Consider the following 18,845-nt stretch of genomic DNA (forward strand, 5'->3'; position numbering starts at 1 on the left):
CCAGGGAGGTACGTCTCAGGTCATTCACACCAACATGGACAATGACAGTGTCATATTTGTACTTATTGTGGAGTGACCTGAGTGCATGCATTATGTGGCGGATCCTGGCACCTGACAGGCAGCTGACAGTAACTTTCTCCTTGTTTAGTCTAGTGAGTGGAACATCAGTGTGCCTGACTATAGAGTCACCTATGACTAGAGTGTTGGGTACATTGTTATGCCTTATGGGCTGTGGTTGAGTGGAACACTGACTTTGTGGGCTGTGTGTCATTTGGGTTGTGTTGGGGGGTGGAGTTTGCTTGCGTTTATGCTTTGGATGTCCCTGATGCTTGGGCAGGTTTTTATTGAGAGCCTCCGCGAATGTAGGTGTGTGTTTTGTGTTTCTATGTGTGTGTTTTGGTGGTGTAGGTTTTGTGGGACTATGTGATGAGTGTGGTGTGGTGCAAGTGTTTACCTTCTCCTCTTGACTGTCTAGTCCAGTCATGGGTGAAGAGAGCTTTGCTTCCAGTTTGGCTATATAAGTGCATCTCTCACAGGTTGTAGTGTTGGGTGGTAGGAGAAGAGGGTTGTCTTCTCTCTCTCTCTGCATATATGTGTGTATGTGTATATATGTGTATACGTATATACATGTAACATATACATATAAATATATACAGATATGTGTGTGTGTGTGTCTGTGTCTATATGAGCCTTAACTGTGTAACTCTAAAGTATCCCTTCAAATCAGGTAATCCTGTACCACTTTGTTCTTTGGGGGGAAACAACTTATCCCATTTAAATCTCACCCTCTTTTCCTCCCAAATAATTTTTTTTCATTTCTTTATTAATTATGGTCTACAGCTACTTCTTTGGTTGATAAAACTGTACCTGACCTGTATACAATACTAAGGGAGCTAGAAACATTTTCACTGTTTGAGCCCTACTATGCATGTCCATCTTCAAAAGTACCCACCTTCTCAGTTTTTGTATTATCTTTTGTGTAGTATCTTTCCACATATCCTTAGCTGCTGTAATATAATCCCATTTAACCCAAGCTGCTAAATATTTCATCTTTTGCCACCATAAATATGGGTATTGCTGAACAAATTCATGTGTGGGAACATAGTTTACTGGTATAGCCTTTGTTTTATCCTCATTTATTTTATATCCTGAAAAAACTTTGAAAGAGTTACACGATAATTCACAACACAGAAATATCCTTTAGTGATTTTATCAAGTACATACCAGGTATACCCTTGAATTTGAGAGTCCCTTATTTTCATTGCCAGTGCCTGTAAGTGTAAGGCAAATGGCAAAGGAGAAAGAGGTCAACTCTGCTTTGTTCCTCTATTCAGTCCCAGTTTGCTAGGGAGGAGTCTTCCCACCCTGATTCTTGCTTCTGATTCTTTGTGTATATATATATATATATATATATATATATGTATATATATTGCCCTAATTTGCTACATTTTCTATAGAGAAACGCACGTGCTGACATTGTGCTAGTCATAAAATCACACCTAACTGTTTTGAACGCCTTCTATGAATCAAGACACCAGGGTCTTCTTGCACTCTGCCTCCTTTTCAGTAATTACCATTCTGTTAATGTTGTCAAGTGCCTCCACAAAACCAAATTAATCATATTTAACAGAAACTGTGGATCCAGTGCTCTGACATGTTTTTAAGAGCTCTGATTGGGTCTGGCACAGACGTTACTTCATCAATTGAATCAGATTCCCCCTCGATTCCAATCACCTATCCCTCCAAATCATTTTTCACGGCTTCATTCTCCCTTTCTGCAAGAGAGGTTTTCATCAAAACCACCATCAGTGGCTTCATCATCCAGGCCCATTCGGTCATCGAGGAGCCTTACCAAATCAGATGTCAACAGGATGATGAGAAGATTCCTTTGGATGTAGATTCAACAAGGAGCTCTCCCTTCTGTATCCACACAGAACATTCCAAGAATGGCTCCAACAGGCTTTCCACTAATTACTCCTGTCACAGTCTACCCTTTGGATCCAAGGTCTGTGGATCCAAGCCTACTGGTAGCAGCAACTTTGGAGCCAACAATTTGGTTGACTTTCACTCTGGCTATATCCCTTCCTCATTCAACTCTGATGCCTTTGCATCAAGGAGAGTCTTGGAGCCAACACATCAGTGCTTGCACTTGGAGTGTGGAGTTGGTACTGAAGCTTTCAGAGTTGTCTCTTTCACTCGATGCCTCTGCTCTAGATAGCTCCGCTCTGATGTTGACTTTGGATCTGGGACAAGTTGGGCTGTGGGAGGCTCTTTCTTCATCATGTCATGATAGGGCAGGAGTCTGTTTGGGCCCGATCTCTGCCATGGGATTCAAAGTGTTCAAAAAGGTTTTGACCAAATCCAGAGAAGAGGTGCTCTCCATTCACTCATCTCCATCCCAACCTCTTTTAGTTGTTGAGTCTGACTCCACACTTCCTTGTTGACAGGGGCAGTCAGCTTCCTTTAGCCTGGAGGTTGCTTACCACTTGAGCTCCATGTCTGATTCTGACCAGCCTCCAGATGCTCAGTCAAGGCAAGGTCCTAGGAAACAAACCTGTAAAAGGAGACATTTAGATTCCTGTCCGGAGTCAGTCACTGAGGACATAGACATGGATGACCGGAATGGGTCCCCAAGATCCGCTTTGGAAGACGTCTCCTTTGGTGACAGTTTGGAATTGATGGAATAGCAAGGGGGTTGGTCCACTGGTCTGCCCTCCCCTGAAGAGTCTGCATTCCTCCAAAATTTTGAGATGGCTCTTCTACCTCCTGGGTGGTAACACCCGCTGATGCGGTCATAGAATTGATAGCTCAGTGGGCCCTGAAAGACAGAACCAATCCGTAAAAAGCCAGTCAAAATTTTATTTGCACCTAAACACAAACCACACTGGAGTAAGGTTCCACTGTGTATGCCATGGTTGTGGCAGCAGCCATTAAAAAAGCTCTCCAAGGAGAGTACATCTGTTTATTCACCTAATAGAGAGTATAGAGGGCTGGACAGATTTGCAAAATTGACTTATGCTTCAGCAACCTTTGCACTTATAATGCTGAAATACCTGGCCCATATGACACATTTCCAGAGGACTTGACAACAGAACTCACCAAGTCCATCTCAGGTAACCTACCAATGAATATTCAGAAAACAATGGAGTCCCAGTTGTCTGCCTTACAGTCAGTGTCCAATGTATCCATGCATCTGCTTTCTAATGCAGTTGATGGTACAGCTACAGCAGCAGGCACCAGCTTAGCCATCTGTTGGCATGCCTGGAAGTGACTATGTGACCCTGCAGAAGACTTTAAGACATCCTTACTTAACTCCCCATTTGATGGCCCCACAGTCTTTGGGCTAAAAGTTAACAAAGGTCTTACCAAGAGTGAACAGAATGATAAGATTTTTTCTGCTGTTGAAATCCACTTTTCCACCCCTCAGAGAGCCTTCTTCAGGAATCAGACAGGTGGTAAGAAAATGGGGTTCAGAAAATCTCAAGTGTTCAACCAGGGTACTCCCTTAGACGACAGATCCTCCTGAGGCAGAGGGGGGAACAATAGCAATGGTTGTTGCCGTAGTGGCAGGAGCAGAACACAGAGTTAAGGGCCTTGCTGTCCCTTTTATGAGAAGTCTTTTCAGTACTCCTGAAGGATTGCCCAACTGCCACACTCAGTTGGGGTGGGGGACTTATCCCTGCACCCTCAAGCCTAGCAGGCCATCACATCAGATTCTTGGGTGCTACTGATAATCACCAGAGACTTTGTAATACCTTTATTTCTCCTTTTTTTAAAAGAGAAATGTATTCACACAGTACCATCCCATCATAGGGAATCTGAAACAGCAGAAGCCTTAAAGCTGTTAAAAAAGAGTCATCCCGCAAGTCCCCACAGTCCATTTAAAATCTGGAGTCTATTCCAGGTTTATTTTAGTCCCGAAAAAGATAGGAGACCTTAGGCCAATCTTAGACCTCAGTCACCTCAATGAGTTTGTAAAGCATACAAAGTTCTGGATGTTCATGGTTCGGTCCATTCTACATTTGTTGAGGAAGGATGATTGGATGTACTCAACAGACCTCTAGGATGCCTACTATATCAAGATTTCAGCGTTGTCAAGAAGATTTCTCTGTTTCCAGCTGGGAGCCAGTGATTTCCAATTCAGAGTGCTGCCATTTGGTCTTCAGCACAGCCCCACATGTGTTCACCAATTGCATGGTGGTAGTCACAGCTCCGACTGCTAAGGTTCCAGGTATTTCCATACTTAGATGATTGGCTTCTCACTGCACCAACCAAGGATGTTCTGATTTAGCAAAGGACTTCTTACTCCAGTTCATCCAACATTTGGGGATCACAGTCAGTCAATCCAAAAGCATGTTGATACCAGCAAAACAAAAAGAGTTCATCGGATGCCACTAGAACACGAGCAAGCAGATAGCTTCTCTACCAGAATCCAGGCTAGTTTCTTTGACAGCTTTGTAAGTTCTTCAGCACCCTTTTCTACCAGGAAGACCTATTTTTAGATTGCTAGGTCTAATGGCTTCCACAGTAACATTATTGCCCCTAGCCAGGTACCACATGAGAATTCTTCATTGGACCCTTTCAGTACAGTGGTCCCAGTTCCTTCATCCCCTTCATAGACAAATTTGCATAATGACTGTGGTTAACCTCTAGAGCTCTCCTAGAAGATCGGCCTTTTTCTTCACATTCCCACCATGACCTTAGTAACCACCAATGCTTACCTTCTGGAGTTGAGGCAATTCAGAGGGAAGACAGTTCATGGTCAAACATGTAAATTGAACTTCACATCAGTATATTGGAGATGAGAGCAGTCCTCCTATTGTTGCAGCCCTTCTGGGACTCCCTCCCTAGGGCTGTGATCTCTGTCGAGATGGACAACATGTCAGTAGTCTGGTACATCAGCAAGCAGGGCAGAAATCACTCATATCCTGTATGCTGAAAGGCCATAAGAGTATGGCAGTGAACAATGTTTTCCCATCGCTTTCTCATAGCAGTGCATATTCCTGGGATTTTCAGTATGTTAGCAGACAAAATGAGCAGGTCCATTTTACTGCCCCAAGAATGGTCACTCAATCAAACAGTGGCAAATCGGATCTTCAGACACTGGGGCCAACCTTGCTGTGATTTGTTTGCTTCATACCTAAACCAGAAATGCAGCAAGTTACTTCACCCTAATCCCTTCACAGAAACAGTCATTAAGGGGCGGTCTAGTCCACAGTCAATCACTGGATGTTCTATATACCTTTCCCCTGTCTTCTAATAACAGTTTATTCACAAAAGCAGTAAGGTGCAAAGGCCAAGGTAATCCTCATTGCCCATTTTAGGGCTCAGCAATTGTGGTTCCTCTTCCTCTGGCTTCATGTACTGTGTCCTCCCTGGACATTGGATTGCCTTTCAGATCTTATAACTCAACCATCCAGGCAACCTCATGCAAATCCAGAGACAATGAAGCTAACTGCATGGTTCCTCCAATTTTAACGGTGGCCAGAGATGTAAAGTGGTTAATATTTTATTAGCCTCTCAAACTTCAAGTGCCACAAAAATTTCCCTTTGCAAATGGAAGAGATTTTCTATATTGGCAACAGCTAAGGGGATAGATCCATTTTTGGCTCCACTTCCTTCTATCCTAGATTATTTTTGTTAAACCTTTCTCAGAAGGGTTCCAGTTTTTGTACAATCAAAGTACAACTAGCTGCCATTTCTAATTTCTATGTTGAGCAAAATCAAATGGCTTTAGCCTCTCTGAAGATTTCAAAGGCATTTCTAAAATAAATGTTCTTATTGAGATCTACTATAAGGGATCCTATTCCTCCTTGGGATACAACTGTTATGCTTCAGTAGATTTGAAATAACCTTTGTTGGAAGACTAATGGGATTTCTGAATTACAAGCACTCTTGTAAACCTCTGTTTTGTTTTCCATAAAGATAGGGTTTCTTTGAGAACAAATCGTACTATCATCTGTAAAGTGGCATCAAAGATGAACATTAATCAAACCATTAATTTGCCAGTATTTTTTCCATGATTCTCCAATGTAGGGAGAATATAGCCTGCATTTGTTAGATGTCCACAGACAACTTTGAGTTTACCTCCATAAAACTAAGGATTTCAGAAAATCTGATCAGATATTTGTAACCTTTAAATCAAAGCTAGGGCTGAATGCTTCAAAAGTCACTTTATCTAGATGGCTATCTGACTGCATTGTATTTGTATACAAAATTGGGACTCTCTTTAGCTAAGAAACCAAAAGCTGATTGTATAAGGGCTATGGCTCCTTACACTGCTTTCATGCACAGAGTTTCTACAGATGAAATGTGTGCTGTAACTTGGTCTACAGTCCACACTTTCATTTCTCATTGCAAGATGGATGCGTAGTCAAGATCACGTACATCCTTTGGGTTCACCATTCTCAGAAATATCCTTCCTTAATACCGCCTAGGGTTGTGGAAGCTAGGGAATCTGTCCCACTGGCTGAATCAGATGAAAAAAGACAACATCAGTTAAGAAAGTTATGTATTATAACGACAGAGCTGTGTTGTCTTCTTTTTGTCTGGTTCAGCATCCCATCCTTCCCTTTTCAAAATTTTTCTCAGCTAGTGCTTCTTTTTGAATGTACCAAAGCAGGAACCTTGCCATTATAGAACCTCAGTTGATTATTTTTTTCAGGTTATTTTCTGGTATAGAAGTTAGGTGTTATTGGGTGATAAACAGGCAAACTCGATCTGAGGTATTTGGAGGAAGAGATGGATTATGGGTAGGGGAGGAGTCAGATCCCTAGACCCACAGCTTCTAAAGGCATTGAGGTGAATTCAATATCCCAAAAGTTGAACCGTCCAAAAAGAAAACAACATGGATCTGTTGTTATGGTTAATATGTAACTTTCGTTTTTGTCAACATTGTAGCCATTCTCTTAGCTACTATAGCGTAAATGCTGTATAGTCAAGGTTCAGAATTGAAGCTGTTCTATATGAAGTTGAACTTAAAGGATCTTTGCCCTCTTTGAGTTGTACAGTCACCACAGCTTTCTTCCAAGATGCTGGTACTGTCCCTCCATTTAAAATATGGCTGGGTACAGATGTGACTAAACTATTCAGTATTAGCCGTTTATGCTACATGGTACTATGTACGATTCATAATTAATCAGTGTATACTCAACCCTTGCAAAACTAGCTTAATATCAGGTACTCTTTAAAACCAAATTGTCAGCATTGTAAGATTAATGTAATTCTGGGATTGTAAACATTGTCTTGTGTACCTGGAATAAAATATTACCAAACCTTATTGATCATAAGCTGCTACACTTTAAACATTCTAATATGCAAGTAGCTGAGAGGCACTGGAAACATGAACCACAAAGAATTAAATGAAACAAACATGCTGAACACTCAAAACCAATAAGAAAGTAGATTAGGAAAAAAAGGACAAAATCAGTATTGATTAATGAAATAGCTACAACTAGTGACTATAGTGTCCTGTGTACTGAGAGACATAACTTTATAAAATAGCACTATATGCAAGCATAACATAAAGTAATATGGAATAAAAGACTTGGGTTGTTCCAGCTGTCAGAGCAGCTGAGATAATAAAAAAGACTTTCTAAGCTGAACATAAGAATGAGTTTTTTTTTATGAAGAAACTCAGGGAGAACACCTAAACTCCATACAGACATTCGCTGGAGGTTAGGATCAAACCTTGTACCATGTGCATGGGAGGTGAAAACTGTAATGGTTATAGTCATGTATGGACAACCATTAGTTTTTTCCAAACTGTTAAGGTAACAGGATGGCAATTACATTATTATTTTGCAGTTATTTATACATGGTAATCAAGCATAATTAGCGCTGGAACCCAGATTGCAGCAAATAACTCCATACCTCCTTCCAGCATGTTAATATTAATGCCAGAAATATGTCTGAGACTCCTTAGACTTCTGTGTTCGAAATTTTTTTTTCGGAAAATAGTTTGAAAAACTATTTTTACATAAAAAGAGTGCTCATGTGCATCATGATGTGTGCAGACTCTTTTTTTATGCAATAACAAATGTTACATTTGCTGTATTAAATATGATCTCTTAAGTACTTGCTTGCAACTGAAAAAACCCATGCCACATATGTCCAGCTAATTCTTTCTCTGATCACTTTTGGTGTATCCATAGTCACATTTGTTTAATATGCACTGTCTCCTGGTGTGATGTATATGCTTAGATTCTTTTATTATGTATAATGTAAGCGTTGTGATTGTTACTTGCACAAAACCTAACATTATTAAAAATAAAATTATATGAATCACAACAAGGAAAGTAAGACAAATTTGTACAAAGCAAGAGTGGGCTTTTGATAGTCCATATCTGTTGCCAGTCTGATTGACCTTCAGAATATTGTAGCATCTGATGTTTTTACTTATCTGAATACTGATTGCAGCCTTTACAGACATGTTACTTTCCTTAGCTTTTACTAAATTCAAATATATCCTTTCTGAGACACAAAAATTATCAGCTTAATTTTTATTTTCTCCAAATCGCTTACTTATTTGAACTTATTACTTTAGAATATGCAAATAGTGCAGAACTTCAATTGTCCAAAGTATTTAGTGTGTAGTGATTTGAGAAAGAATAAAAAGCAAAAGAATAACATCTTTCAAAAATGCACATGCCATGTAAGGAAGGTTATACATATATGCAGAAAGTTAAACTCAAATTTAATTGCAAGCCAACTTATTATGGATCATGATAAGAGGTGTGAATTTCACAGACACTGTTCTCCTAGTCCTTCCTGAGAATGGGCTTCTGATTACTGGGACACTCATGGTCAACAGACATAGATATACTGATAGACAGGCAGACATACAGACAGAGACAGACATGAACAGTCCTCTAGATGAGATAGTTAATGGACATTTGTTTTACTGTTTGTTTTAATACTCCATGAGCTGTGAAGTTTTGGTGGAGTTTGTTGTAATGAAATGAACTTTAGTTTTTCTGCATGCTTTTCCTTAGCTGGTCCAGGTTGATAACTGTCCAGAGAAATTACGAAGGAGTGATTCCGGACGGAAATCTCGAGGCTTTAAAAAGCAGCCCAGCACTGGGGACTATTACAAATCTCTTGGTCTCAACACGGCGGAAAAAAAGGGGAACAACAGCATGGCTCCAAGTGAGGAGGTAAGCCCAGACTGATTTGGTAAACTTAATTTTCAGCATTATTTATGTGCTTGTGAAGAAAATCAGAAGGTAGTGGTTGCAGCAAACATTCCATTGACTACAACAGTTGTATTTGCTTGGGTTTATTATAGTTTACATGAAAAGGTATATTTATCAAAGTAATGTGTAGCTTTATAGGAGTTTCAGTCATTTTCATTTTGATTATAATAGTGTTTAGAAGAGAACCTGCTGAGGCATGGTATTTGATCTCCTAATCATGAGAGATCAGTATCTGTATTCAGTAATGCCCTTTGATGTCTCCTGCCTGCCTTTGACATTTTTGCCTCTGTGTTGCTACTGGACTGCTTACAACATTACTGTAGCATCATAGGAGTAACCTTGGACTGGTTTGCCTCCAGATAAAATGCATCGAGTAGCCTTAGAGGTTCTCAGTTCTTCTTCCTTCTCTCTCTTACCCATGTTGGACCACAGGTCTCTGTTTTATGTACATACTTCCTCTTTAAGACTTTGTGCAGGCAAGAAGCCTACAGTGTAATTACGGTGCTGATGCTACACAGCTAAACCTTTACTTTCCAAACGTAGGCATATATGTCTGCCATAAACAGGTTAAGATCACATTTGGAATGCATTCATGAATGAATGATCTGTAATCAGTTGAAACTCAATACCTCCAAGACTGTTGCCACATTGATCCCTGTCAATTTTGGTAACCCCTTTGACATTCTTTTAGCTATTATAGACATAAACACGTTATAATTATGGTTTCAAATAGAAGTGGGCTTATATAAGGCTGGGTCTGATGGGCTGATGGGTCTTTACTGTCTTTAGATATTATAGCCACCACAGCCAGGATGTTTTTGCTTCTCCTCCTTTTAAAATCCTGTTAACCAAAACCTTCCAGATCTTTATTACTTTCTTCTCTTCTAGCTTCCAAACTTCCACAGGAATACCATCTATTCCTGGATACTTTCCTGCAGATTCATTATGTGTCACCATTTTTATCTCATCTCCTCCTGTTTTAGCTGTTAATTGTTGAACCTCACCTACCTCTAACCTTGGCATACTTAAGTCATCCATAAATATCTCCATTTGTGCTTTTTCTTGATTTCCATATTTCTCTGCTTTATACAAATAAAAAAAAATTCCAAATTATCTCTAATACCTGTGCTGGTATGATTGCATCTTTCCTAATACAGGTTTTGGTTGCTTTCTTATGGCCAGTTTTGGAGCATATACACGATGTTCCCTTTTAGTTAACAAATCCTGCTGTGGAAAACCAGTACAGTTACCTATTTGTGATTTTATAAATTAAAGCAGTCTGTTCCTTCCAATTTCTCTCTCTCATACATGTCTATCATATTTTTTGAAACAGCTCTTCTTGAGTAGTCTCATACTCAACCAGCCTTTTCTTCATTTCAGCCTTTGATTTTTGCAATATTATCAGTTCATCTGAATAGCTGTTTAAAGCTTCTTCCATTTTCCAGACTTTTGTTATGTTGTTATTTGAGTTGATATATACCTTCTGTCGCTCATACAGTCAGGATAAAACAAACAACTCTCTGGCTGTTCTCTCAAAATGGCACTGCTTCTTGCATGTGCTTACATTTGGAAATGCTTCTTAAAGGTACATACACATGCTTTGTTCTACATCCTCCTTCTCTGAGAAATGGTGGATATAAAAAGTGTACACACCCCTGTTAAAATGCCAGGTTTTTGTGATATAAAAAAATGAGACCACAATAAATCATTTCAAACATTTCCCACCTTTAATGTGACCTATAACCTGTACAATTCAATTGAAAAACAAACAACTCTGTTAGGGGAAAAATATAAAAAATAAAAAATGTACAATAAACTGATTGTATAAGTGTGCACACCCTTAAACTTATACTTTGTTAAAGCACCTTTTGATTTAATTACAGCATTGAGTCGTCTTGTGCAGGAGTCTATCAGCATGGCACATCTTGACTTGTCAATATTTGCCCACTCTTCCTTGCAAAAGTGCTCCAAATCTGTCAGATTACAAGGGCATCTCTTGTGTACAGCCCTCTTTAGGTCACCTCACAGATTTTCTATTGGATTTAGGTCTGTGTTCTGGCTGGGCAATTCCAAAACTTTAATTTTCTTCTGGTGAAGCCATTCTTTTGTTGATTTGGATGTATTCTTGGGGTCATTGTCGTGTTGAAAGGTGAAATTCCTCTTCATATTCAGCTTTCTAGCAGACGCCTGAAGGTTTTGGGCCATAAGTGAGTGGTATTTGGGACTGTTCATAATTCCCTCCACCTTGACTAAAGCCCCAGTTCCAGCTGATGAAAAGCAACCCCAAAGCATGATATTGCCACCACCATGCTTCACCATAGGGATGGTGTTCTTTTGGTTATGCAAAGTGTTGTTTTTGTGCCAAATGTACCTTTTGGAATTGTGGCCAAAATGTTCAACCTTGGTCTCATCAGACCAAAACGCATTTTCCCACATGCTTTTGGGAGACTTGATGTATTGTTTTGCAAATTTTAGCTGGGCCTGGATGTTTTTCTGTGTAAGAAAAGGCTGCCGTCTTGCAATCCTACCCCATAGTCCAGGCATATGGAGAATATGGGAGATTGTTGTCACATGAAGTACACAACCAGTACTTGCCAGAAATTCCTGCAGCTCCTTCAGTGTTGCTTTAGGTCTCTTGGCAGCTTCCCTGACCAGTTTTTGTCTTGTCTTTTCATCAATTTTGGAGGGACGTCCAGTTCTTTGCAACATCACTGTTCTGCCATGTTTTCTCCACTTTTTGATGACTTGTCTTCACTGTGTTCCATGGTATATCCAATGCTGTGGAAATTTGTTTGTACCCTTCTTCTGACTGATGCCTTTCAACAATGAGGTCCCTTTAATGCTTTGTAAGCTCTCTGCGAACCATGGCTTTTGCTGTAGCAGGCAACTGAGTAAATGTCAGGAAAATCATACTAGGACAGCTGAACTTTATTTGGGGTTAATCAGAGTCTCTTTAATTGATGGCAGGTGTGTACCCAAGAAGACTGAATGTTGTAATTAAATCAAAAGATGCTTCAACAAAGTATTAGTTTAAGGGTGTGCACACTTATGCAACCAGCTTATTGTATGTGTTTTATTTTTTATATTTTTCCCCTAACAGATTTGTTTGTTTTTCAATTGAATTGTACATGTCACATTAAAGGTGGGAAAAGTTTTGGAATTATTTATTGTGGTCTCATTTTTTGTATCACAAAAACCTGGCAATTTAACAGGGGTGTGTACACTTTTTATATCCATTGTAGATCATATATTAAAGGACAGTATTCAATACATACAAATATTTCAAGCATGGGCATTAATGCCCTTCTAGCTTGCCAGTACACCAAAGCACTTGTTCCCATAATCGGTGTTCAGGCTGTTCTTAAAAATATCTAGACTAGTACTTGCTTTAATGTAATTTGGTAGTCTGTTACATGCATCAGCTACTCTGTCAGAGAACCAATTAATGCACTTTTCATTTCTATAGAATCTTCTACATAGGTTGTCTGATGATTCTCTAGCACTTTTGTTAACCCCAAACATTCCCAGAGGTAGTTGTCTCTAAATGCCTTATATACTTGAATAAGATCTCCTCTTAGATATCTGTAACAGTGTACAAGTTCAGATATTTTAGTCTTTCATAATAACTTAAATTTTCACATCCATGGATGCCATTGGTATATTTCCGCTGTACTCTTTCCAGTTTACTCATGGTTGTTTTCTTATAGGGTTTCTATATTGTTATTCCATATTCAAGTTTGGGTCTAATGTAACTAACAAACAATGACTTCATCATTTTTGATATCCTAGACTTTATAAGATATGATTAGAAAAACTCATAGCTGAATCTACCCATGTACCCAGGTCCTTAAATGAGTCTGTGTGTGGCATTTAATATTCACCTTTCAATTTAAGTCTTCCAAATCTCATAAGCTTAGTTTTTGATGTGTTTATCAGCATATTATTCTCCTGTGCCCAAATGGTCAATTTAGTCAAGTTATTTTGCAGGCATTCCTTATCTGTAACACGTGTAGTCAGTTTACCCAGTTTCAGGTCATCAGCATATAGACTGTAGAACACCTCAGATGAAAAAGTAAGGTCTGAAATATACAATCTAAACAAGTAAGGGCCTAGGACAGAGCCCTGTGGGACACCTTGACTGTAACCAAGGATTTCACCTGTCCAGCTGGTGTGGGATACTTGCCATGTCCTATTTGTAAGCCAGCCCTGCAGCTATCCATCTTATCAAGTGTACATCGATACCTAGTTGTACTAATTTACTGATCAGTGTTTTGTGAATGACCCTTTCAAATGCTGAAGTTAACTCTATAAATTACATCACAGCACAATTTTTCATTCATTGCTATTATTATATTGTTATAGAACATCATGTTACAGGTGGTAATAGATCTGTTTTCAACATATGTGTGCTGATATATGGTTTCAAGTCCCAACCTATCCACTTCTTACAATAACTTATCCAGTATTACCTTTTCAATTATTTTTCCACAACATGAAAATAGACTTAAAGGTCAATATGGCTCTTTGTTTGCCCTACTCCTCTTTCCCTTGAAGACAGGTTTAATAAGCACATGTCTCCAATTCTGAGGAATCTTCCCATATTTATATGACCTAGTGAATAATAGATATAATGTTAAGTTCTTGCTGAAGTGTTCCCAGGTCATTGTTACTAATTATGTTTCCTTCATGTGCTTTGTTTGGATCCAGTTTGTGCAGTTCTTTTTCTATATAATCTAATTTGATTCCATTATCTGGGGGTTACCTGGATGTCACTAGGACAACTTATCAGCCCTTTTGTGGAGTAAAATCATTTTGCATAAGATTTTGTAAATATATCTATTATCTGTTGTGTCTGAGAATACATTTTAGAATCTGCACACAGTTTATCAATTTTTGTGTCTTTACTCCTTCCACATCTTATGTATCTGTAAAAAGGTTTCCTATTATGCTCAATATTTTTATATAAATTTTCTTCAAATTTTTCTTGATCTTGTCTCACATTATGCTTAACCTGTTTGTCCAGCTGCAGTGACATGCAATTTACAGAAATGATCTTTTGACGTGCAATTATACAGAACTAATTCTTTGATGTGCAGTCATACAGAATTAGACACATATAAAACAATCATGTCCAGGTTGCTGTGTATTTAACACAAGATCTTCAAATACGACCTGATTGTGTAACATAAAGCACAGAAGAAGTTATCAGGGACCTGGGGACCCAGGTTGATAGTAGTCTGTCATTCGACACCCATGTAGCTAAAGTAGTTAGGAAGACCTTCTACATTGCCCACCTTATCATGAAGGGATTCTCATCTAGATCAAGGGAGGTCATAGTCTCCCTTTACTCATCACTCATCAGACCAATGATTGAGTACAATGCCCCATTCGGAATGTATCTGACCCGACACTTGCAGCAGCTGGAGAGGCCACAAAGTTCCTCACCAAAAGGATAAAGGGTCTCAAAATCTGTCCTATGCTGCCCGACTGAAAGAACTCCAGCTCTATTCAGTCGCCACCGCTTGCTCAGAGGTGACCTTTGCCTAACATACAAGGCCATGTCAAACCCAGATTTGATGAATATGCTTCACCTCAAAAATCTAGATCCATCAGAGCCACAAGGGCGGGAGACTTAAACCTTGACACGGCTATTAATAGGACGTACTGGAGGGATAGATTCATCACCCAAAGACTCCCTATGCTGTGGAACAAAATCCCGGTACATGTGAGGCAGAGCACCTCGCTGGCCTTGTTCAAGAGAAATCTTGACCAATGGATGGGAGATCACAGATATACCCCAGGGATTACCTCAGTGTCACTGCTCGACAGAGGCACAGCAAAATAATGGGTATAGTTCCCCATACTAAAGGGGTGGCGTAAGCCACAAAACAATGGGCTAGGCTTGTAAATGCCCTCGGGCAGATAGCCTAGTATGAACCTATGAAGAAGTGGATGTCTGCAGTTTCTACTGTATTCTATACCCTCAGATTCCACTAAGTAGGATCTTGGCTCGGGACATATACCTCTCACTTGACCAATTCGACCAAATCCTTTTGCTGTTTGCATCCTCATTGTCTGTCCTTTTAACCGATGAAGAAATCTACTCATTTTATCATAGCTGGATTTCTGACAAGAACGCTTCTTAAAAAGTTGGACTTTGCTTGCTTGCTCTGTTGTTTTTTGCATTAGGCAACAACAAACTAGAAGTGATAGGCAAGGTTGTTATGGTTTGCCTAGATAGAAATCTCTGCACACACAAGCCAAGTAGGTTGTCACGGGGTGTATTTCTGAGATTAAGTAAATTCACAAAATTAACGGTATTGTTACACTTTGACTCTCTAGTAATTGCTTTGCACTGTGTTCTGCACATTCAGCAAGGCCTTTTGACTGTGGGTATTCAGGACTACTAGTAAGATGCATAAAGTCCCACTCTTTTGCAAATATCTGAAACTTGACTAGTAAACTGAGAACCATTGTCAGAAATAACTTTGTGTGGACTACCATGGACTGAGAAATGATGTTTCATCTTAGTGATAACAGCTCTGGACGTTAGGTTAGGTAGCAAATCGATCTCAAGCCAGTTAGAATAAGAGTCTGCCAACACTAAGTAATGCTGATTGTTCTACTCAAATATGTCATTTGCTACTGCTGACCAAGGTAGTTCAGGAATTTGGCTTAGCTAAAGTGGCTTTCATTGCAAATGCGGTTTAGTACTGTTATTTACTGAACAAGAAGAAAGCACTTTATCAATGTCTTTTGATAGAGAAGGCCAAAATACTAGTCATCTCGCCCTTCTTTTGGTAGAATCGAAACCTGGGTGGCCACTACGCAAAATCTGAATGTATTCATGTTCTAAGGAAGTAGGAACAATAACTACTGAACCATTGAAAATGATACCATCTTCCATCAGCATCTCATCTGTATGTGGAAGATAAGGTACACAGGATTGCTTTGATGGCCATCCTACATTGATGAAGTGGTTGAGCTTTTTGCAAAGTTCGATTAGTCTTTGTATGATCTCTTAGCTCATCAAGTGTCCTGGTAGAAAAATTACGCACTTCCATGACATCAAAGTCAAAGTTTTCTGCATCAAGCTGTTCCGTGGTATTTCTAGGCAATCTAGATAAAGGATCATCCAGATAAAGAAGTTTGCCTTTTGTATAGACCATTTTAAAATTATACTTTTTGCAATTTAAGCATCATTCTTTGTAGTCTTGCTGGAGCTGAATGCATAGGCTTCTTCAAAATAGTGACTAGAGGTTGATGGTCTGTCTAGCTTGGCCATAAATATAATTGTGGAACATCGAATGTGCAAACACAAATGCCAAAAGTTCCTTCTCAGTTTGAGCATACTGCATTTCAGTTTGAGTAAGAGTTCTACATACATAGGCAACAAGTCTGCCCTCTTGAAGAATAACTGCACCAAAACCGAACTTTGAAGTATCACAGGAAAAAAACTACTGGTTTGTGGACATCATAGTACCTTATAGGTTCCTAGGTTCATAGGTGTGTACTAGGCTAATGGCCATGGTGCCTTTACAAACCTAGCCATAGGATTACCCTGGCATAGTGCCACCCGACCTTAGTTCCCAGTGCCTCTGTTGAGTAGACCCACTGGTGTTATCCCTGGCGTGAATTTTCTGTTTCCTATCCACTCATCAAGATTTCTCCTGAAGAGGGTCAGCGAGGTGCTCTGCTTGACATGTATGGGAAGTCTGTTCCATAGCATAGGCAGTCTCTGGGTTATGAACCTGTCCTTGTAGCATGTTCTGTTAATTGTGGTAATGAGGTTGAGGCCTCTGGAGCGTGTAGTGAGAAGAAATTAGGATTTCTTTAGATGTAGCATTTCTAACAGAGCTGGGTCAGACATGGCTTTGTAAGTCAAGCAGAGATCGCTTCTAGGTAGGCGATATGAGACAGAGAATAGTTGGAGATTTTTGAGTCTGTCCATATAGGACAAGTGTTTAAGGCCTAGTATCCTGTTTGTGAGGTAATTTTGCGGCCTCTCCAGTTGTTGCAGGTGTCTAGTGAGGCACGTGCCAAATGGGGCATTGTACTCAATGATTGGCCTAATGAGGGACGAGTAGAGGGAGACAATGACCTCTTTCTTCCTGGATGCAAAACCCTTACTAATGAGATGTGCCACATAGAAGGACTTTCTGACCACAGTGGCAATGTGGTGATCAAAAAAGAGGTTGCTGTCAACCTGTGTTCCCAGATCTCTTAAAACGCCTTCTGTGTTCAGTGGTCTACCATCAATGTGGTAATATATGGGAACTGGGTTTTTACCAAAGGGGATGATGACACATTTTTTGGCATTGAGCTTAAGGCCATGGTTCGGACACCAATCATTGTTCACAGTGAGGCCATTCTGTAGGACGTCAACATCACTTGAGTTAATAATAGCTTCCAACTTGCCATCATCTGCGAACTTTGTCAGCCAGAGTCCCTTCGTGTTGGCCTGGACTTCAAAGAAGTAGATACCAAACAGGAGGGGACGCAGGACTGAACCCTGTGGGACTCCATTTGTGACTAATCGGCAGTCTGACTTGGAGTCAGCTACTTTCACACTGTGGGTTCTCTCTGTGAGCCAGTTTGCAACCCACTAGTGATAAAGGGGTTGATGCCAAACTTAGTGAGTTTTTCTATGATTCCTGAGTGGGGAATGGTATCAAAAGCCTTGGCCAGATCAAGGTAGACTGTATGAACCACCTTGCCCTCATCCACAGCTCTGGTGACTGACTCAAAGAAGTCGACCAGGTTGAGCAGGCATGATCTACCCTTCACAAAACCAAACTGTATGGGATCCAGAGTTTGGAGATTCCCTATATCCTTGTTTATTAGGTCCATGATGATGCATTCCATAGCTTTGCATATCAGACTCATCAGGCTAATGGGGTGATAGTTCCCAGGGTCTGTAGTCGCTCCTCCTTTGTGGAGAGGGATGACTGTAGCAGTGCGCCATTCGGCAGGGAGAAAGCCTGAGGTGAATGTAGGTGGGTTGGCAATTTGCTGTTTGCGGTTATCAGATGCTCTTTGGTGGTGTTCTAACTATGACCAGGCAACATTTTTGCATGTCAGCTGTTTTAAAGGCGCTGATAACTCACTAAACTCGGGCATAACTTTTCCCAAATAGTTAACCATACCAGGAAAATGCTGTAAGGCTTGGACAGTGTCTGGAGCTGGCATCTCAAGAATGTCTGCTTTTTTAGAAGAGTCTGGTCATAAGCTTGTACTCGTAAATAAATTACCTACAAAAGTAACTTCTGGTAGTCTGAATTTACATTTCAGAGGATTGAGCTTTAAATTCACTTCACTCAATCTGTCCAGAACTTTCCTGGGTTTCTGTCATGCTCAACTTCACCATTGCCTCCAACCAGAAAATCATCAACTATTATAGCACACAGGTAGCTTGAAAAAATTTGCTCCGTAGCACGCTGAAAGACTTCACTGGCAGAATTTATTCGAGAAGGCATCCTGAGGAATCTGTATCTATCAAATAGGGGTACTGAACTTAGTCAGTAGTGAAGATTGGTGATCAAGCATTACTTGCCAAAATTAACACTCTGCATCTAAGACGGAAAAAAACAGTGTCATGTGGCATGAGGGCGGCAATCTCCTCAACTGTATGCATAAGATGATGAGGTCTTT

General features: G+C 39.9%; 1 protein-coding gene across 1 annotated transcript in view; it reads left to right on the forward strand.

The window, feature by feature from the left end:
• ESPN (espin) overlaps nt 1-18,845 on the forward strand; it is a 3,774,415-nt gene that overhangs the window by 2,672,624 nt on the left and 1,082,946 nt on the right. Inside the window, exon 9 of the mRNA XM_044063026.1 lies at nt 8,994-9,155. Within this exon, the coding sequence (XP_043918961.1) occupies nt 8,994-9,155 (162 nt within the window). The remainder of the gene's footprint in view (nt 1-8,993; nt 9,156-18,845) is intronic.

The sequence above is a fragment of the Protopterus annectens genome, chromosome 2.part1 (assembly GCF_019279795.1).
Source record: "Protopterus annectens isolate FY-2018-M chromosome 2.part1, PAN1.0, whole genome shotgun sequence".
In the NCBI taxonomy this organism is placed as follows: domain Eukaryota; kingdom Metazoa; phylum Chordata; order Ceratodontiformes; family Protopteridae; genus Protopterus; species Protopterus annectens.